This window comes from Chaetodon auriga, chromosome 11 (assembly GCF_051107435.1).
Source record: "Chaetodon auriga isolate fChaAug3 chromosome 11, fChaAug3.hap1, whole genome shotgun sequence".
NCBI lineage: Eukaryota > Metazoa > Chordata > Actinopteri > Chaetodontiformes > Chaetodontidae > Chaetodon > Chaetodon auriga.
This window is the reverse complement of record NC_135084.1, coordinates 17,330,550-17,352,305: the sequence shown is the minus strand read 5'-3', so window position 1 is coordinate 17,352,305 and position 21,756 is coordinate 17,330,550. Positions and strand designations below refer to the sequence as shown.

The window sequence follows — 21,756 nt, the reverse complement described above, 5'->3', positions numbered from 1 at the left end:
AGATGTTAAAAAGTCAATATACCTTCATTTTGTCTGTGCTGGTAATGAGCCATATTTTCTGGGGAAAATGGCTGCTTCTCCGGAGGCACCATGTCTACTGAATGTGGCCCTGATCCTGGATAAAACAGAAGGCTCACCAATCAATCTCTCCAGGTTGCCCACAGCCAGAGAAAGCAGCTGCACCACATGTTTGCCTTGCGCGATAGCGACAAGTTAACATACGGGCAGCACAGTAACCATCCACAAGCAGCCTCTAGCTGTCTTATAATGAATTCCCACAGGGATGGGGAACTATCAGAGTCAGTGGTGTTACTGGAGGCTCGGAATAAAGTCAACACCTCTCCTTATACCTGATGAAGCTACGGCACGGCAGCGCACGCACACACACACACAGTCATAGGCACAACACTGAACTTGTGAAAATGTGAAAAATGTAATGTACACAACAATTAAGCTTTACAGTTTAGCAAATCACAAATTGGGCTTGAGTCAAATGTTTCTCCTCCACACTGTGACGGTGAATACAAACAGTGTGTTATGTCTTTAACAGGGCATCATTAGCCCAGGCAGCATTTTTTTTTCTTTTTTTTCACTTTAATTTCTAAGTATAATATATAAACAAAACTGATTCTAGAACACAAGTAAAATTTAAGTAAAAGTCAAACACGCTTGTTTCAGTAATTAGAATTTAAGAGGCAGTATTCAGTATCCTTTATTCTCATCTGGCTGTTAAGTACAGCATCTATACTCACACCAATATCTGCACTGTCTCAACAGACAGCTTCACAATTTCAGTCAGAGCTGAAAGTAAAAAGCCCTGAAAACCCATTTGCTGCTGTGTGGAACTACAAAGGGCCCCTCATGTAGAAGTCAAGGATGCTTTAGAGGTTCAAGTGCTTCGTAAAATAATGATGGTTTTACAAAACGCTGTTGAACCATCGAGTTTTAATTTAAAGTGAGCATCCCACATCTACTAAGTACAAATGGGATCATACACAAGTAGGTGTAAAATGTTGTGGTTAACTATGTTTGATAACACTATTCAGAAGTATTTTAGAGACGCCTGTAATGTGTGTAATGTACACCAATTACACACATTAAAACGCCTTGCAAGGTTGTTTAATGTCACATTCTTACGTCATAATTTGTCAATTATCTATGCATGCGCTTTCATTTCTATGAATAGTCTTAGACCATCCAAATTGTTCTTACTATACTGCAGGCACAAGTTGGTCCACCTTTAAATAAATATATATAGATACAGATATAGATATACAGTAAGCTTCCTAACCTCCAGGCCTCTGCTCTGCTTCTCCCTAAGGGATGCTGTGTGAGTGATGAGAGGGATGTGGAGCTCGGGACACACCAGGGAGAAGATTTTGGTGTGGTTTGGTCCAGGTCTTTCCGGGTGCATCCCTATTTATTCACTTGCCACCTCCAGGACAATCTGCAGGTGCAGTACACAAAAAAAGAGACAATACCATCACAGTGCAGTAGTTATCTAGAGCCCATAATCACAGTTATTTAAAGTCAGCGCAGGTCATTAGCTGGCTTCAAAAACACATGTGACCTGTAATATTTGGTGAAAAACAATCATTATTTGTTAATGACCACTCCTGGGCCACAAGGCTATTTTAAGATGAAGAGTAAAACAAGAATATGTAAGCAACTAAGCAAACAAAGGACCTGATTTCACTTCTCAGCAAAATTAGTATACAGTTTATTAGAAAAATGTGTTCCTATCAACTGGTGTACCAAAAAGAACATATCTCTGTTTATTCTATTTTATCCACTGAAACGTGGCCCAGATATTACATATTCTCACACTTCATCAGCATTTGCCATTTTTTTTGTTTTGGAATGTGACTTTTTTATTGCACAATCAGCCCCTGTGGGCTATCCTTCTCCTCCCAGTTCTTGACAACTCCAACCCTTCAGAGAGTGTTGTTTACAGAAAAATAAGCATAAACTAAAAACAACTTCCATGACTCTACCATCTATTTTTGTATATATGTATTTTTGCACTGTGAGTTTGAGCGCATGCTCACAAAAACGGGGAGTAATACGGTGCTTTTTGACAGATTCTGAGCAGAATTTGAAAAGTTTGTTCCCTCGTGTGACATCCACCATTTGAAGGAAACTGTACAAAATGACTGATAGCATGCTATGAAAGTGCTGGGTCGACAGACAGAATCAGACCTAATACTGCAAATATCTAGTTTTCATTTTCATTATGTATAAAAGATAGATAGATAGATAGATAGATAGAGAGCATTCCAACATTTTAACACTATTTGTGTTTGTTCTGAGTGAACTTTGATGAGTCAGTTTTAACAGACCGTGTCCTGAAGGACTAGAAAGTACCAAAGGCTTCTGTTGTAGTGTCTGTGGAAGGAGTGACAGCTCTTCATGCCCAACAAAAATCAAGCGGATTTTCAACATTTCCCCACTAGATGTCACCCGCTGACCATGCAATACAAGCCGGGGTGCTTGTAAGGTGTCACACAATTTGGAGTTTGGATACACTTCATATCTCCCATCCGCAACGACCAAAGCAATGATAATAAAAAAGTTTCACCACGACAAGTGTAATTTGTAAAGAGAAGTTTGTGTTTTGCTTGTATATCCGCAAGGGCTTTAGAAGTTATTCATATTATGTAAATGCCATTATTGAGATATTCCTGGCCAATGAACACAGGACTTCAGGATATGTTTAAGCTGTTTATGCTGGCTAGTTTTTGCCTATTTGATTTGCTTCAGCTTTAATTAGAACACCTACATCCTGATGTGTACATGTTTGAGTTATTTGTCCCACAGCCGACTTGGCTTTGGGCTCAATAAGCAGGTACTTATGTGTAATGTGACGAAATAAAGTTGAATGCATAGAGAACAAGGAGTCAGTGCACATCTGATAGTATGATGCTCCGGAGGATGGATGGAGCCAGGATGTGGCATGTGTGCATGACGTCATTTCTCCATGTACTGTGCGCCATTTTGGAAGAAAAAAATCACGGATAATTTCCGTGGTCTTGACAGATCTGGACCCGAGTCTTCACACTGATTGTGGATGCTATCTGTTTCCCCGAGCAAGCCGCATTGGTTGATTAGGTATTGGAAGCTGTGTACAGCAAGAGCTGCTACATGAAGCAATGGCGGGTAAGCTACTTTTGAAGGGAGGAAAAGGACCCACCTCACTTGGTGTGTGTGATGGCCTGAATCTGCAAGTTAGCTAGCCAACGTTAGCGCTGGCAAGCTAAGTTGCTAGTTGTCAAACTGTGTCACTGTCAGGTCATTTTATCGGCCGGCGAAACGCCAATCAGACACAAACTAACGCTGTGTTCTTTTTACAGGAGTTGCAGGAGGAAATGATTTTCAGTGGTGTTTCTCTCAAGTGAAAGGAGCGATAGATGAAGATGTTGCGGAAGGTATGTAGCTAACGTTAGCTTGGCGGCTAGGCTAAAACGGTGGGTAGCTAGCTAGGTGGTCTGATGATGATGCTCTGGGGGCTTTACATGAGATGCACGATAGCTAAGTTATGTGGTCGAACAGGCTTTGATATAAGGAAGCTGTCGTGATTGGTGTAAGTCTGTTTGTGGATCAGTTGCACAAACGCCCTTTCCTTTGTAAATTACTGTATGTCGCTAGCTAGCTGTATGCTAGGTGGTGGCTAGGCTATTAAAGGGGAGCGACCGTGTCCGTGACGTAAATGTGCTGCGTCCATAAATTGTCGAGTGACATCATGCTTGTTTTCATTCATTCATACATGAATGGGTGTACGTGTTGTGCGTGTTTGGCTGTCAGTGTGCCGGATGCTTCATATCAGAATAATGACATAACTACCAGCCTGCAGTCTTACACAGTAGCATTATTCTAGCTGTCAACACAGCTATCATCCGGAAAGCTGAGCCATTAAGTCTGATTCAGTCTGATTGATGTCTGTTTCCAGCTGACATAATCTCAACAGTTGAATTCAACTATTCTGGAGAATTGCTTGCAACAGGAGATAAAGGAGGCAGAGTAGTGATATTTCAACATGAACAGGAGGTAAGATCCATATGAAATAACAGATGAGCACCTTCATTCACAGCATTATGGCAGAAGTTATATACTGACTGTGTTGCAATGACAATGTATGTATATCTTGTGACTTTATTTTCAGTCTAAGAATCGTCCACACCTGCGCGGGGAGTACAACGTCTATAGCACTTTTCAGAGTCACGAGCCAGAATTTGACTATTTGAAAAGTTTAGAAATCGAGGAAAAAATTAATAAAATAAGATGGCTACCCCAACAAAATGCTGCTCACTTTCTACTTTCGACAAATGGTAAGAGTTTACTATTCAAGTGTTTGGATTATTACAGTTATAGTTTGAAACTGTGTGACCTGACTTGATCCCGATCACGTGGTTGTTTAACAACTTTCTTGTCTGTTTGCATCAGATAAAACTATCAAATTGTGGAAAATAAGTGAAAGAGATAAACGAGCAGAAGGTTACAACCTGAAAGATGAAGATGGACGACTCAGAGACCCCTTTAGAATCACCTCTTTACGGGTATGTTTAATCATGCCTCAGCCTGGTCTCATTTTTGAACATGGCTTTTTAAAATCTCAACTAAAAGCGCGTGTTGTATGTTTCAGGTACCAGTACTGATGCCAATGGATCTCATGGTAGAAGCAAGCCCACGGAGGATCTTTGCAAATGCGCACACCTATCACATTAATTCCATTTCTGTAAATAGTGATCATGAAACGTACCTCTCTGCAGATGACCTAAGAATAAATCTATGGCACTTGGAAATCACAGACAGAAGTTTTAGTATCCTTTTTCTTTTTAAGAGATAATGGACACAGTGTTTCGTAGGTCAGTGATCTCTGGATTGTGTGATAATGAAACATAAGACTGCAGGTCCCTTAACAGTGTGTTCCCAGATATTGTAGACATCAAGCCCGCCAACATGGAGGAACTGACAGAAGTAATCACAGCTGCTGAGTGCCATCCACACCAATGCAATGTATTTGTGTACAGCAGTAGCAAAGGCACCATCCGCCTGTGTGACATGCGAGCAGCGGCACTCTGCGACAGGCACTCAAAGTGTAAGTCTCTTCACTGTCGTGCTGCAATGTTAGGTCAATTAAGTAATCTATCAGTGGGAAATGAATTGATCCAAACTGTGATAGCTATGAATTTAGCACCAGTTTATCAGATATTTAGATATCCTGCTTTTCTCTATTTTGTATGTTCCAAAAAAATGATAATTGTAAGGTTTTTTTGACTTTTGATCAGACAGAATACATTTGCAGACATCGCTGTTGGATGTGGTATATTTGTGAGTGGTACTCATTACTTTACATGTTCTGGATTGTATATTATTGACAGTATTCAATCATGTTTTAAGAAAGATAACGTGTTGGTTCACATGCTAAAATACAGATAAAGATTTTCTTTATTTGGAGTTATTGTAGTCCGACAAAGTCCACACAGGGAATATTTTAGAGATAATGTTTCTTTCTTTTTCAGTCTTTGAGGAGCCTGAAGATCCGAGCAGCAGATCCTTTTTCTCTGAGATCATCTCCTCCATCTCGGACGTGAAGTTCAGTCACAGCGGACGCTATATGATGACACGTGACTACCTCTCCGTCAAAGTTTGGGACCTCAACATGGAGAACAGACCAGTGGAGACGTATCAGGTGCATAAACATACGTATCTAGCTACTTTAAATATATCAAACAAAATAAGCACCGCAGTGTTTTAAACATGATGTTTCTGATTCAAGTGACTGAGATTAAATTGGGCCTTATTGGGATATATCTTACATAGACTGTCTGTGATCAAGGTTTTACACATTGTCATTTCCATAATATATAGGGATTTCCCTCCAAATAACATGTTTTCATTACTAATTTTCTTTTTTGTTTGAATCCAAAAATTCACATAATTTTTGCACATTTTCTTGAAGCTAATAGCATGGATAGTGAAAATCCTACAGAAATACAAAAGGGTATGATGCTTCAAATGACATGCAGACTCTTTGATAGTAACAGAAATAGTGGCCTAACAGGTGTGTGGTCATCCACACAATCTGAGGGCACTTCTTAACTCATCGAAGTGAATGATCTCATTCGCTGACGGTCAACGTGCAATGCTCGTGTCAAGTATTGTGTTCGCGGGATGAGCCCTTTTGGTCGATATCAGGCTCAAGTGAATATTTAGGCGGAATAATATGTTTTGTTTCAGGTCCACGAATACCTTCGCAGTAAGCTCTGCTCCTTGTATGAAAATGACTGCATCTTTGACAAGTTCGAGTGCTGCTGGAATGGCAGTGACAGGTGAGTGTCCTTGTGCTTGCACATGATAGCATTTCACCTGCTACTGGCTTACAGTAGAGTATTTCATTGTTTTATGTTCCCGAATTAAAGACATGAAATCAACCACTGGTGACAGTGTCTTGATGTAGACAAACAGTTTGAATTTTCTCTCTCCACCAGTGCCATCATGACCGGCTCCTACAACAACTTCTTCCGAATGTTTGACCGCAACACCAGGCGGGACATCACACTGGAGGCGTCCCGGGAGAGCAGCAAACCAAGAGCTACGCTCAAACCACGCAAAGTGTCCACTGGCGGCAAGAGGAAGAAGGATGAGATCAGCGTGGACAGCCTGGACTTCAACAAGAAGATCCTCCACACTGCCTGGCACCCCAAAGATAATGTGATAGCTGTGGCAGCCACCAACAACTTGTACATTTTCCAGGACAAAATCAACTAGAAGATTTGGGGCTCCAGAGGATAGGGCTTTTACCGTACCTGTGTAGTTAAGCCTACTACTTGTCTATCTGTATAAGAAGAAACAGCCTCGTTGTCCTCCTGGTGAAGAATTCGAAAGCACGTGTCTACTTTTTTTGCCACAGGAGGTTGATCCATAGGCCTGTTTTATTTTGAGTCTGAGCTTAGGTTGTTTTTGCCTTTGGCACCAGGGCAATCAACATGCCCCCTGACCCAGAAAGCCCAATTGGGGTCTAATTGACGGAATGGCACTCCCTAGAGGTCAAACTCTTGAACGTTGGTGTTTGTGTTGACATTTTAAGCCTTCATTTCATGATTTAACGACAGAACTCTTGGAAGCCCTTAAAATGACGTCTTGTCAAAGTTGTAACATCATCTCAAAGATTGTGGGCCCTCTGAAGCACGGATTAATGGCCAATAAGCCTAACTGTAACATTCCCCCACTGGCCATGTATTCAGGCCAAACTACTGGTGGATGAGGCCATGAATTTGGAAAGTGGACCTGTTTCTTTTCTCCCCCTCCCTCCTCTTACTTTACCCCAGCCAATACGGTGACATAATTTCACTGACTGTATCTACTCAAGTACACCTTGTCATCCACATAATAAAAGAAACTAAAACTACAGATGTGTTTTTAAATTTAGAAGTATGTATTAAAACATGTTTATTGCTTTGCATGTTTTTATGTTGTAGAGAGGTGGAAAAATGTCCAGTCACACCACTGTCTTTGAGCAGATCTCAAGCAAACTTGTTATGGAAATACTATTTGGGGCTACCAGTTTCAGAACCACTGTTGGAGACGACCGATAATGTCTTTGTGTCAAGAGATTAATTTCTAGTTTTTGACCATGTTTTAGGATGCAGGCTGGAAACTACATGGCACAAGATGGGGCCCAGGACAAAGGGAATCTGCAGCCTTAATACCTACTTCTATCAGTGACAGCTACGAGTTATGTCCCCAAACGTTTTACAAACCTCATGTGCATTATTTGTAAATCCTATTTTATAGAGTTATGTCCTCATATACTGCTGCTATATGTGGCTGTCTATGAAAATACAAAGGAGGAAAATTGCACACCATACAGTTTATGTGATAGTGCCTCCGAATCATGTAATAAGTAGGAAATTCAGACAGGCCTCATACATGTGCCCTTATTCATTTATTAGGGATGTCACCCAAATTTGAACCGCATATTGCAAATGTGGATCTTATCTCCGTAGTTATGAATGCAGAAGTGAAGGTTGACTACACAAAACATATACTGATGACATTAAAACAAACACATAATAATGCATTGTCTTTGTCCATTGATTCCTAACATGGTGGCAATGTATTCACTTGTTTATTATTTTGACCAAAGTTCAATAAAATTTTAATTGTGTTCATTTGCATCTGTTCTTTGATAAATGGTCGACTCAGTGTTTCCACACATTAACTGCTTTTCCAATGTTTATTTTCAGTAGGATGAACAAAATGGACCATATCTGTGCTTAGTAAGATATTAGATTTTTTGATGATCACAATTTACAATTGCACTAATAGAGCAATCAATACTGGGTGCAATCACTTAAACATTAAGCTAATGATCCCTTAGACAAAAAAAAAAGGCAAAACAATTTCCCTTATCCACTGCTGGTCTACAAAATCACTTGATATATATATAATCTTAAATCAGAATTGATTTGTCATTGCAAAAAAAAAAAAGGCAATGATATACAGTATACTTCAGTTCCCTAACGTGCAGATTTAAGGAGCAGGAAGCAGCAAAACTCATCTCTGGGCCAGGACAGGGAACGCAGCAAGGAGCAGAGGATTGGTCACTGTGGTGTTCAGGAGTATACACTATGAAACAGCAATGACAGATCCTCAACTCTCCACGCTGGTGTGAGTGACGGGGTAATTAATCAAACTGGACCGTGTCACATGGCCACATCTCCCTTGATATTCAGAAGGTCCCATTTTAAGGCATGCCAAGATGGTCACGTCAAAGTGTCGTGATGTCGCAACACACCACCGGCCTACTTAGTAGGTGTTGTGGGAGGTCAGACGCTTCCCAATATATATCCTAAAAAAGAGAGAGAGACAAACATGTAAAATAAGATGGTGCTGAGAGCAACATACTTCATCATCGCTAGAAAAAATATCTGCGTCAGAATATGTATTTTTAGCAACCTTGTTGAGGGAAGACATTGTGATTGAGTAATACTCAAGAGACACATTCCTACTGGTAATAAGCAGAATTTCCTGGTACACCAAGTTCAATTCTCTGCAATGTTTAAGGCAAAATATTGGAGACACACCAACCAAACTGAGAGACATGTGGATTCAGGGTTAGGAACAAAGCCCTGAGTATACTCCAAGCATTATTGCTTGCCATTGGCTCCCTATCCAACTATTTACCCAATCATCAGCAGGATTGTGTTCTCCGTGTTGATTTTCTTTGTTGTGGTAATACTGTTCTCTTAATACTGTACTCTTCTATCCTACACATGTTAGAGGTTCATGGAAGTAAGCTTCAGATTTATCAATGGCATGATACAAATGAAAATAAAACTGTTAGCCCACCACCAAAAATCAAAACACAAGATTTGAATCTATCGTTCTCAAATGGATTGACAGGCCGTCTAATTAAGAGACAAACATGATCTGCTAAATTATTCATGTTGTGTTGAAGCAATTAAAGGTCTGTTTGCATCAGTGATGCTTCTGAACAGTGGGAAAATGAGTCTATATTTTCTTGCATGATTATTTGTAACAAAAATCAAATACACCAAATACATTTTTCATCTGTAAGTCAAAATTTTCCATTAATTAACTGAATATACGCCAACTGAATGTGATCAAAAATCAGATCTTTAAGGATCCCTCTGCAACTGCCACTAGAGCTTCCTCTTAAGCGTTTCAGTTTTTCAGATACCTTCATATTGCCACAGTTATATGTTAAGTGATGTTGCTTACCCTAAGCCAACAGCAAGTATGTGAGAAATGATTAATGAGGGAAGGAAAAGCTTCAAAAAGTCAGCAGAGAGAACGCCTCCCTTCTTCATGACGCTGGTGTTCCTAATGCTGAGAGAGGTTGAGCGCTTAGGGTACTTCAGCAGGAACTCCCTACAGAGGAGCACATTAATTTTTCACTGTTTTGAATTCATTAAAATCAATGAGTGCTGGTCTAATGTCACCCCGACACATCTGCTCATACAGACATCACTTTTTTCAAATCTTCATTTCACTCTATGAATTACATTACAAATCACTGCATAAAATATTTTAGATAATACCTGTAAGAGAAGAGCACAATTTCCTATTCTGGGTACCTTTACCATGACTGTAATACTACCATTTTTCCTATTGGTAGTGATTACTTGTGTATCCAGACTGTATTCACATGGTTCATACACATCAACAATTTGCTTTATAATTGTTATGTTTAGTTACATAAATGCATTGAAATCACAAAAATGTTAAAATAAAAATTCATAGCAAACACTAAACACTACTGAATAAGTGGTGGCTACATACTTTGGTGGATTGTTCTCAGGTCGACTAGACCAGTCCCAGATCCAGTCAGCATTTTTCTTCATCAGGTTCTCCACTTCCTTTCTCCTTTCTTGGAAGTCTTCATCTGACTAAAAACACCAATTATGGAAAATCAAGTGCTGTCAGAGCACATCCAGCAACATCTTGGTCATCACTGATATTCAAAAACAAGGCTATGCTGCAAAACACTATACAAACTAAATAACACCTATTTAAGTATCTGAGTAACTTTGACACACTGATTTTGATACAGGTCAGTGGTTCCAACAATTATACCTGTGAGCTGTTTCCCTCTGAGCCTCTCCACAGAAGAAGGGGGGTCTGTGCTCTTAGGGGGCTGTTGTGAAGAAGACAACAACACAACTTTGGTCACTTAAGACACACGTTCGGAATACCATTTTATATATTACACAAAATGTAAGAAAAACACTAACTGTGCTTCCCTTTCCCCCACAGACCTGTTGCATTGAGAGCTTCCTCTGGAGCTGTTTCTGCCTGATTCGTGCTGTGCATCCAGCAGCATTTTCTCCACGTCACCCTCCTGGATGGACGTGGGGATTTGCTCCTGGCTTCCGTGATGGCTGGTGGTTAGAGAGCCAGTGCCACTGAAATGCAGCTCAACCCAGGAGCCTTAAATCAAACACACAGATGTTACACACTGTGTAACCAACTGTGGTGGGTATTCAATGCAGTATCGCTGGAATATATAGGCCTGGACTGCCCCGCAAGCTAGGGCTACAATTAAACAATAAACAGATCCGGACTGTCCTGGTTATAGGATAATTACATATAATAACATTGCTAATAAGCCTCATAAACTAGCTAGGCAGTCCTCTAGTCCTCTAGACGTCTTAAAGATCGATAAAGTAACGTAGTAACGTCCATTTTTATTCTAGCAAATTCGCTCATGCTAGGTTAGCTGATTTAACGTTAGTTACCTTGTGTTTTCTAAACTCGGCTAGCGCTAGCATCAACACTGGTGATCTACAAACTGTTCTGTCATTAATACTTTACCTTGCAAACTCTCGTCCGAAGAATTGTCCTTTTGGAGCGACATTATGCTGGTATAATCTTGCGAGTCCACTTGTTTACGCAGTTTTACGGGCCTAAATGTAGGGCAAAATGATGGCGAAATCTCTGTAGGCAGCTGCAGCTACAGCTACCACAATAACAATGACGCAATATTGTGTTTATCTGAAAGGTGATTGGCTCTGAAATGGGCACGCAGAACACGCAGACTGAGCGTAAGACCGCGCGTGCTCGCACACGCGTTTCCCCGACAACCTCAATAAACATGACTGACAAGTGTCAAAGCAGCTTGGATAAAACATAACGTTTATCAACAAAGCGGCCTTTTGCTCATGTCAGCCGGTTTTACATTTTGATTGAACCTTATTTATTACAGCAGTTCCTCACACCTGTCTGCAGATGGCAGTCACGGCTCATAACTCCCCCTTCTCTGAGTTGGCTCAGCATAGAGTGTAGTACATACAATATACTGTGTAATAAAGACCACATGAAATGCAATATTAATTCAGCAGTAAGCACGCTGTGTTTCTGTTACACTATCTTTGTGTTCAATCCTGTATTGATCAATGTCTAAAAGTCTCAAGGTGTCTGCAATTAAATTAAAGCTTTCTGGTTTGCTTGCATCCTGACCTTAAGAGAGTAGAAGAATGTTAACCAAGAAAAACCTTGTTTCTCGAGATTTCTTTTAATTAACTTTTCCACAAGGGACTAGCGATGTGCTGTAATTTGACAAGGTAAAACATGTATTTATTGTTGGTGATTTCTTGAGGAGACTACTCCAAATTTGAGGCTGGCAAATTTAATTATGTTTGCTACCATGGAGATTAGTATGACTGATTATTCTCACACAATTAAATTAGTTCTACAATTGAGGGGGGTTATTATTCTGGGGTGTGTTCTCCTTCCTGGCAGACCATGGATATGGACCACAAAATATATGGAGTTCACTAGATCATTTCAAAACAGAGATAAATTACTAAAGTAGCCATTAATAAAAGTTTGTATTGCTGTTTTCCTCCTTAAAAAAAAAACAAGCTTGCACAAACAAGGATATTAATTCAATTCCCTTAAGTGCTGCATCAGGGTTTTGTTTTTGCAATTAGCCCTTTTCTATTTTCTGGAGCTGTTTGCTATAAATGGTAAGAACATTTTCTCTGTTTTGTCACAGAATTGAGAGAATAGTCAATTAAAAATAATACACAGTCTCAAGGGCCGACATATTGATTGAGCCAAAAATTAATATAAAGATCATTTTTTCTATTCAATCTAGCGATGCAGAAAATGTGCCTTTTGCAACACTGCACACAGCAACACCCTGGATTTCACTTGTAAGCCAGACAGACAGACCATTCAGAGTACACACATCAATACATATGGCATTGTAGCAGTAATCACTACAAAATTTCCCAAAATTCAATTCAGTGACATAAGATGGTGTACAGAACCGGAACTACTGGATGTCAGCCAAACAGGAGCCAGCTCTCACAACAAAGAAACAACTGTGAGATGTAGAAATGTGTGGAATCACATGCTTATTTATTTTCCAAAAATAAAGCCTATATATTCTAACAACTTCTTGAGGGTATTATGCTCATCATTCTGTTCAGTGTAGTACAACATTTAAAAATATGATCAAATGTGAGCGATGTTGATTCTGTCAACAATGCATACATCTATGCTGCTCAATAACAACTAAATAAACTCTTCCGAAAACAGAAGCCATAAAGATTTATCACAGTTAATATCTGAAATAATTCCATACACTCTGTTGGTGTAAGTTGTTTAGATTTTCATGTCGTCCTTTCAGAATTTATGATGGAGGCAATATTGGCAGTAATTTTGTTAAGTGTTATGAATGTTGTTTTCCGCTCCACATCCCAGCTCTGATTACAAGAATACTCACACCAGATGGCACACGTACCAAAATGAATGCATTGTACAGTGTTATAATACCCTTCCGTTGCTACATTGAGCTATTTGCCACTTCACGTGTGCCACATGGCTTTAACAACACGTTTTACAGAGGGGAAAAAAAACAAAAACAAAATATAGGAAAACTTATTTTTCCCCAGTTATGAGCTCAAAGGAGCCATGAGCACTGGCTTAGACAATACCAGTCAATGAAAGGGAGGAAGTCCCCCCCAGCCACCCTTCAGGCCATTAAATTACACAAGAAATTAGCTTCTGGAAGTCTATCCTCAATCACCACAGATAATCTACCATTATCACAGAGCAGAGGACACATCCTGTTTTGCATCAGCTAGACAGACAAAAAAAAAATAATGAAGAATCAAACTATTTAAGAAAATCTACCATTACTAAGTGTTATTAGTCAATATTAGTCACTGGCACATTCCTTTCACTTGTGTAGTCAGCCACATGTTGGAAAAACTCATGGATACCAGGATGCACTTGCTGGGATCAAGATTTCAGTAATCATGGTGCAGCATGTCATAAGAACAAACTCAAACACTCCAAACCCACCTGCCCTGTACCTGGTGTATATCTTCTCAGAATGTCACTCATTTCTGTGTTGACTCTTGTCTTTTACCAGGCATGCTAAGATGTTTATTGTAGACATACCCTCATGGTGTATGGCCCATACATGCCATCAAGGACAGCAGCCACATATTCTTTCCCCAGAACACGTGCTGGATGGTACCAAACACTAGATTGGACTGTGAGCTGTGTAAGACAAAAGAGGTGCCAGATAATTAATAGCTGACAATATAATAGATACAATATTACACGCAAGTGTCTGGAAACTAAATGCAAATGAATCAAGTCCAGATTCAGTGCTTGATTTGATTGGAAGGGGCAGCTCCCAGTTGATGAGCTGTCTTAGTGAGTAAGCAGTGCTTACATAATCATCACTGCTTTGATTCATGGAGCTTGATCAGGTTTTTTATGCCCAAAGCTTGTTAGACAACAATTACCCCTATTTTGAACATATGTCCAGATTCCTTAACAAATCTTTTATCCAAGTGAGACAAATATTCAACCCAATGAAAAGGCTTTTTAACCGATTTTCAGCCAAAATCAACTTCTCATCTCCTTGTTCCTCTTGCAAAGAGAAAGCACCACCAAAGATTAAAGCTTTATTGTTAAATTTCTTTATGCATTTTATTTTATTTTATTTTTTTTTACAGTAATATGTTCAAACCCTAAAATAGTGCACTGATGTTGTGCTTGCAAAGTGCTGCAATCAATCCAGAGGTAACTGTCAGCTTCAACGGCCATTTTTGTAGCAGGCTAATGCTAAATATGGGGCATTACCTTCATACTATACACCGATTATATTTTGTTCCAGTGGAATAAAGGTCTCCTTGAGGAATCTGGAAATACATTCAAAACACCAGTAAGTGTTGCCAAACCACCAGCAGAGTTTTTCCAACTTGCTTAAGCAAATGTTAGCTCTTTGTAGCTAGCAATCAGTCCAAACATCTAGCTAACGGTTAGGTTAAGGGGCAAGTAGCATTAACTAACGCTGGCTAGCTGCACAGGGTCCATATGATTTGGTTATCTTGAAAATAATTATTTTATACAAAATGTGCAATTCATCCACTGTCAGTCACATTACAGTAGAAATAATTAAAGTATTATAAAACCTTTATATGTTTTCCCTAACCAACAATATAGTAGGTTCTCCTTTAAAATCAGGTTATAGCTATATCAGCATACCAACATTTTGCTAGCTAACTTTACCTATTCAGCTAACGTTGCCCTGACAACGTGTTTCTAGTTGCACTCAAACAGACCACAGACAATATAAAAAAAATGCTGAACATATTTTAAAATGATGTTTTACCTTTTCAGGCGCAGAAAACCTCTTTCGTTTCACTTTCTACATTTCAAACGCTTGACAGAGGGACATCCGTGAATACAGGTAACCTGGAAACTAGCCAAACGAGGCGCCATCTGCTGACCTGTAGAGGTAACTGCCACAGCACACAGATCGAACGGTATGACTTGCTACATGACATAAGCACGTCATCTTTTCATATAAATAAACAAAAAATCACATATCGAGACTTATGATTCCAGTGTCCACAGCAGTAGTCAGCAGGTTTGCCTTGTTACCTGAAACCTTGTTAAAAAGAGGTAACAGACAATGTGGGCACCCCTGCAGTAGATGACCCATAGAGAGGGCACAGCTGATAGTGTGGCACAGCTTAATCTTTGTGTGTGTGGGTGTGTGTTAACTGACAGCATATTGATGGATGATTTGTTATCCGCAACTGCTGGACTGAAGTACAATGATAGTAAGCTTGATCGGAAGTGAGTGTGTATGTGTATGCGTGTGCGTATCTGACATCATCCAGAGGCACGTGGGTGGAGTGGGGTGGTGGAGCTTGTGCATGAGAGAGTAGGCCAGACTGGAATTGGATACGATCGATAGTACAGACAGGACAAGACGGCTAAGGAAGAATTATGGTGTCCGGAGCAGGAGATTTGCCAGAGCTTAATTTGGTATCAATGAGGATTCACTGCAGAACATAGAAAGTATTGCTGTAGATGGCACTTGGAGTTCCACACAGGGCAGATTATCTCTACTCCTAATGATGATGAGCAAGAGGAATCAATATTTTCTAACTCGTTCAAGTTTTTATTCAATTTTAACTTATTGTGACAAATGTTTAAGGTCATGGATAAAACAGATGAGTGAGACAAATATTTAGGGAATATTCCCAACAGACAAAACAGGCAGAGATAGTCTGGCCGACAAAGCCTTTACGCCTGTCTGCTGACAGTGGAATAACTCATTTGCATTCATCTAATGAAACTGCTGTAGGAACTTCAGATGGAGAGTTATGGACTAACATCTTAAACCTCATAGACCTTCATATTGTGATGCCAATAAGTGACCCACACATTTTGTGCCAATATTTTGTATGGGTACAGTTACATCAGTTTGGAACAAAATTGCATATTAAGATAATAAATTCAGCATCCGCAGTGAAATACCCCCCTGGTTTCACAATAATTTTCTGTTAAAGACGATATTGGCTGGCCCAAAAGAATGAACTTCCATTTGTTGATGCCTTTGATATATTTACGAAATTCGACATCATCCATGCACTTTGGCCCTCTTAAATCCCAGGGGGTCCTCATTCCCCTGGGCTCTTCTTGAGCCCTTTCAGACGGTCATGTTTTCCTTTGGTGACACTTTATATTAAGGTACCCACATTAACTATTAATTAATTTTATTGTAAAGCACTTATTAATGCCTTATCCTGGATGACCGTATTCCACAACTGCTAGGCCATTAACTAGGCGCTTTCCGTCAATGAACTCTTAATTACTGCTTATTGATAGTAAGCGAGGAAGATGTTGTGCATTGGAATGTGAATTACAATCTTAATAACCTAACCTTTAATAACCCTATCCACCAGAACAAGGCATTAATAACTGCTTTATAATTATTAAAAAGAGCTAATATACTACTAAAATGGAAAAGAGAAACAAATTAGGGATTAGAATAAGACTTCCATTGAGAAAAATCCCATCATAGTTGCAACGGTTAGCAGAATGAGTCGAGAAAGTAACAGAGATTGCATGAGGCAAATTAAACAGCATCCTCCTGCTGCTTTCATCCCTCAGAGTGTAATTTGATTATCTCACATCCTTATCAATTCAAGAGGGAGGAAGTATTATATGCCTCAGTGTGCAGGATGCATTGGGCTCAATTCATAATGAATGACCCAACATTCAATTAAAAACACTCTATTCATCACAAGCTGTGATTTAAACTTGTTAGTGTGGTCTTGATGCCTCCGTCTGACTCCGTGCGATCCTCTCTGTGTCTGGCGTGTAGGCTGTTCTCGCTGGTCGCCTTGCCCTTAAGTTCACCAGCCTCGTTGACATTCGTGACGAGCAGCTTTAAACAGCACTTATTGAGCTGTATGTGGGAGAAACCAGAAGGAAATGGAGAAGGGGAGCTGTGTGAAAGTTGTGGGAACTCCCGCCAGAAGCAGCTCGTGAAGCGTAGTTTTATAAGCTGTGGTGTCACGAGCATAAATCACGACGCTCTGAAGTGGCCTTTAGAGAGGGAAATAAATCATTGTCTCAGTGGACAGCAAAAGTGGACGTGATTGTACGTACATGCTGAGAATATCAAAACTGTTTACAATTTGTAACCGACCATAATTACAGTGACGTGAAGTGAGGCACAGAAGATTGAAAGCCAAATTCCACTGAGACATTAGCTTTGAAAACATTCCGTAGCACGTGATTCATTCAACATGTCACCAATGTTTTTGCCGTCAATTCTTGATGAATTTTTATGATTTTTACCTTTTAATTATTCCTTTGAGCCAATGAGTATTTTGACATTTAATTGCTCTATTGCCTGGCGGGTGTGTGCTTTAAGAGTGTAATGTATGCATCCCGCTGCTCAAGCATAGCAGCGGACTCCATTATAGTTGTCGTTTTAATTAAAGGATGCGTTCAGACAGGAATCACTTCACTTTAATCTTTTAAGACATAGTGATGTGCCATGGATGAGGGCCAAGGACAATGTCTCGTAAGTATTTCATGGTGCTAAATATTACATGTTGTTGAATGCTCAGTATGTATACGGCTGCTTCTGTTCAAATATCCCAGCAGCTATGATAATCTATTCAAGTTTTTCATTTCACTCTGCGTAAGTGCACCATTTAAACATGTTAATACCAAGTAACTGAGTAAACAACCTTGCAGAAATGACTTCGTCTTGCATAGACTTTTCTTGCAACAAAGCCTCAAATGCCAATGTTTTCCGATATTTCTCGTGTCAGATTGTTCGTGGGAACTCAGCAATACAGGAGGTCTACCATTTGTGGTAAGTAATAGATGTTGTATTTTAAGACTCGGAGACATGGTTGAACCCAAACATGTGTACCGCAGGAATCTCAAAACACCAGACTCCCAGAGAGCAAGTCATGGGAAGCACTATGTCATTTACTGTATATATGAGAGGTGGTTGGTGGAGATGTTTGCTAACTTATAGCAACTGTGGTTGGCGCGTTTGCTTTGTTTCAGGTTCACGGACTGATACTGGTCTTAAAGTCTATTTGCTAAGCTGAAGTTGATATAGAGAAAGGTTGTGAAAGGTGTGCTGAAAAGGAGAAGAGGCAGGGAATGTTGACATCAGACAAAGTATAGGAACATAACTCTTTGATAAGCTTGAGCTGGTGTTAACCGTACAGTGTAATTTGCAGCAGCCACTCATATTTCTATCACTGTGCGATTTCTGTTTCACTCCAGGGGATGATTTAATGATATCCTGATATGGAGGGCTATAATTCATGATAACCAATATTGCTGTGCCACCCGTACCTCCTAGGCATGATTATCTTTTCATATAATTGTCTTGTTCTCATGCTTGTTATGAGTGTAGGAGATAGTTGGTGGTATGGGGATACCATCGTTTCGAATTTGCTTTCATGTGCCCTTCCTATTGTTTGTACAGTTGTACAGAGATAAAGATTTTGTTTTTCTTTGTGTTACTGTAGCATTTAAGATGATTTGCTTTGCTTTCATTCGGTAAATACGGAGAGGGAGAGAGGCTTAGTTTCAGAATAATGAGCATCGTTTTGGCATTTCATTTCTCAAATAATTGCTGCACACATGACTCACAGCTTTCAGTCATAATGAAGTTATTGGTCATGCTTGTTTACACCATTTGTTAACATTTTGCACAATGACCACGAGTAAAGAAAAAACAATTTTGCACTACAATTTGGCTGTCAGTCTGAGGAATGGTTGAATGACGTTAATTGCTGTGATGTGAGTCTTACAGGTCTGCCTTTATGTTACCAACAGTTTACTCTCAGAAATAATGGACAGCTGTAATCTTTCTCTTTTCCACCAAAATCATGCTGATCTGACTGATACATTCACTGTAAATACTTTTACATGTGGAAAATGTGTCATTCATGTTGGCACAATTGTACAGTGTCAGTCTAAACCCATTCACTGCAGTGTAATTCAAGCTATTAGACAGACTGCGCATTAAGTATTTGCTGCATGATTTAATATTACAAAACAAACATCTGCTGATGTGGAGGTATACAAAATGCAAAAAAAGAAAAACATTTACAAAAGCAAAATAACTTTCACATTTCTCAAATGTTCAATAAATAGATTTTGATATCTTTTTAATGTAATATTTACACTGATATGAGCCATAATGTAGATGAGCAAAACCATAATATCTTATTTATAAACCTTTTCTGTCCCCTTTACAAAGGATCCTTTTAAAAGACCTCCTGAAGTCATTATTGAATATCGTGTATATAACAGGATTAAGTGAGCTATTGCAGTAACCAAACCAGAAAAACATTTTGAATAATGTCTTTGGGACGTAGCAGGTGCAGCACACAGCAGTGAGCGTGTACGTGAAGAAAAAGGGGAACCAGCAGAGAACAAACACTCCCATGACCACAGCCAGAACAAACGTGAAGCGCCTCTCTCTGTACTGCCTTCCTTTCCACCTGCCCCCTCTCACACAGCGCTGCACCTCTGGCTTCAGAGGGGCATCTCCAAGCTTCACCTGAGCCACTTTGGTTGTTCTCATACCCCTCTTCTTCATCAGGGAACACAGGATGCTTTCGTTCCCATCAGATGAGGACAGTTCTTCCTCCGCGTCTAGCCCGTCGACCTTTCTTCCGTCCACCTCCGCCTCATCTTCGTCTTTTCTCTCCAGGTTGCCTGAGTTGCCATATTCTCTTTGCCTTTCACCTGGCAGGTCTCTTGTTCTTTTCTTGGCAATCAGGTAGATTCTAACGTACACTGTAATCATGATGAGGCAGGGTGCAAAGAAAGAGGCAGTGCTGGAGAATATGATGTACCACTTCTCCTCATTAATTTCACATACAGGACTGTCTTTTTCACCATCGTTCTTTTTCATTGTGATCAGCGGAGGGAATGAAATGATGGCCGCCAGTACCCAGACTGTGACGACTGTGCATTTAATCCTGCGCGGCGTCCTCCTCAGGTTGTATTTAATCGCTTGAGTGACAGACCAGTATCTGTCCAGGCTGATGGCACACAGGTGAACGATGGATGAGGTGCAGAAGAGCACATCCAGAGCCAGGTAGATTTCGCACCACACTTTACCAAAGTACCAGTAACCCATCAGTTCATTCGCTAAGGAGAATGGCATCACTAAGGTGGCAACCAGGATATCTGCACATGCCAGAGAGACTAAAAACAAGTTCTGAGGTGCTCTCAGGACTCGGCTTGTGATCACAGCAATTACGACCATGACATTGCCAAACACAGTCAGCAGGATGAGGATACCCACCATGATTGTTAGAGGCACAGAGGTCTGCACAGTATAAGGGTGCGTGCCAGGTAAAGTCTCATTTCTGGTCGTGGAGTTCAGACAATTCATCAGGATGAGCTGTGGCGTCGATGATGTTGTCTGAACAGCGCCCTGTTAGCAGGTTTGGAAGCTGTGCTTGACAGCAGTCTGTTAATATCATCCATTCATGAACACAGCATCGGAGAAATTAGTCTTTTCTGTTCACTGGATGTTATTGTCGAAAGAAATTAGAGCCTCAGTCAGTGAGAAAATAGATGCCAGCAGAGAAAAATTGCAAGAAATTATACTTTTATATTAAAAAGACAAAAAAAAATAAGGAAAGGAACTTTGATTTATTCCCAGTTTCCCACATCAGATCATTTAAAAAAAATATTCTTTAAAAAAATTGTTCATCCACCAACCTTTCAGGATAAAAACTTGCAGTTAAGTCCCTTGGAAGACAATTCATGAGACAGACGTACATGGCAGACAACACTGGCTCAGGCAGATCTTTTCATCTGTTGTGGGTGAAGTGGAGAGCACGTCTTTTATATGGCTTGATCTGACGCTGAGGATCTGTGCTGCTGGCTCCACTTCAGTGAGGATGGGAATGGGCGGAGTTCATCTGCAGCTGGAGATTTATAAGCAATTTGAAGATGCTCCCAGACCCCGAAACAATTGATTATGACATTAACAATATTTTTGATTTATAGAAGTAATACCTGCAGTCTATTAAATTACAATGGATTAAGACTACACTCCATACAGTTTGCAGTTCATGAACAAAATGTTCAGATATATCTTGAAAGAAAAATTGCTTGAAATATAATCTGAATTTATAAAGAAGATCAGATCCCCTTACTGAAGAAATCAGTCATTAGGAGTGCAGGAGAACAGCAACAGAACAGTATATTTGCAAGAATAAAAAACTCAACCAGACAGATGTTTGTTTTCCTTATCACAAAGTAGAGTCATTTTCTCGATTTGATACACAAACATAACTTTACACTTTTGTTAAAATTGAAAGATACAGCATTTGGCTTTTGTGGAATAAATGCCATACATCTTAAAATCCAGTAGTTGGTAGTAAAGTTCAATAGTGACAAAACATAGCCAAA

General features: G+C 39.8%; 3 protein-coding genes across 3 annotated transcripts; 1 reads left to right on the top strand and 2 right to left on the bottom strand.

The window, feature by feature from the left end:
• Positions 1 to 2,979: 2,979 nt before the first annotated feature.
• Positions 2,980 to 8,167, top strand: LOC143327986 (serine/threonine-protein phosphatase 2A 55 kDa regulatory subunit B delta isoform). The gene is made up of 10 exons (XM_076742733.1): positions 2,980 to 3,156; positions 3,351 to 3,425; positions 3,947 to 4,044; positions 4,160 to 4,325; positions 4,441 to 4,553; positions 4,640 to 4,817; positions 4,931 to 5,095; positions 5,520 to 5,689; positions 6,238 to 6,329; positions 6,489 to 8,167. The coding sequence occupies exons 1-10, from the start codon at positions 3,150 to 3,152 to the stop codon at positions 6,766 to 6,768; spliced, it is 1,344 nt and encodes a 447-aa protein (XP_076598848.1). The 5' UTR covers positions 2,980 to 3,149; the 3' UTR covers positions 6,769 to 8,167.
• A 55-nt stretch (positions 8,168 to 8,222) lies between these two features.
• LOC143327987 (BCL2/adenovirus E1B 19 kDa protein-interacting protein 3-like) lies at positions 8,223 to 11,515 on the bottom strand. Its single transcript, XM_076742735.1, has 6 exons — positions 11,338 to 11,515; positions 10,782 to 10,953; positions 10,600 to 10,660; positions 10,306 to 10,412; positions 9,745 to 9,894; positions 8,223 to 8,851 (listed from the first exon to the last, which is right to left on the bottom strand). The coding sequence occupies exons 1-6, from the start codon at positions 11,378 to 11,380 to the stop codon at positions 8,809 to 8,811; spliced, it is 576 nt and encodes a 191-aa protein (XP_076598850.1). The 5' UTR covers positions 11,381 to 11,515; the 3' UTR covers positions 8,223 to 8,808.
• Positions 11,516 to 19,552: 8,037 nt separating this feature from the next.
• On the bottom strand, positions 19,553 to 20,804 carry LOC143328416 (alpha-2A adrenergic receptor-like). Its single transcript, XM_076743542.1, has one exon. The coding sequence runs from the start codon at positions 20,726 to 20,728 to the stop codon at positions 19,553 to 19,555; it is 1,176 nt and encodes a 391-aa protein (XP_076599657.1). The 5' UTR covers positions 20,729 to 20,804.
• Positions 20,805 to 21,756: the final 952 nt, after the last annotated feature.

Excerpts from the sequence above, each read along its gene's own strand:
- LOC143327986 (XM_076742733.1), top strand. Across the intron at positions 4,554-4,639 it reads TTAGAATCACCTCTTTACGG|GTACCAGTACTGATGCCAAT; the intron begins GTATGTTTAATC and ends TGTATGTTTCAG. Across the intron at positions 6,330-6,488 it reads TGCTGGAATGGCAGTGACAG|TGCCATCATGACCGGCTCCT; the intron begins GTGAGTGTCCTT and ends TCTCTCCACCAG.
- LOC143327987 (XM_076742735.1), bottom strand. The coding sequence starts at position 11,380 with ATGTCGCTCCAAAAGGACAATTCTTCGGACGAGAGTTTGCAAG. Across the intron at positions 9,895-10,305 it reads CCTGAGAACAATCCACCAAA|GGAGTTCCTGCTGAAGTACC; the intron begins GTATGTAGCCAC and ends GCTCCTCTGTAG. Across the intron at positions 8,852-9,744 it reads ATACTTGCTGTTGGCTTAGG|GATATATATTGGGAAGCGTC; the intron begins GTAAGCAACATC and ends TCTCTTTTTTAG.
- LOC143328416 (XM_076743542.1), bottom strand. The coding sequence starts at position 20,728 with ATGAATTGTCTGAACTCCACGACCAGAAATGAGACTTTACCTGGCACG.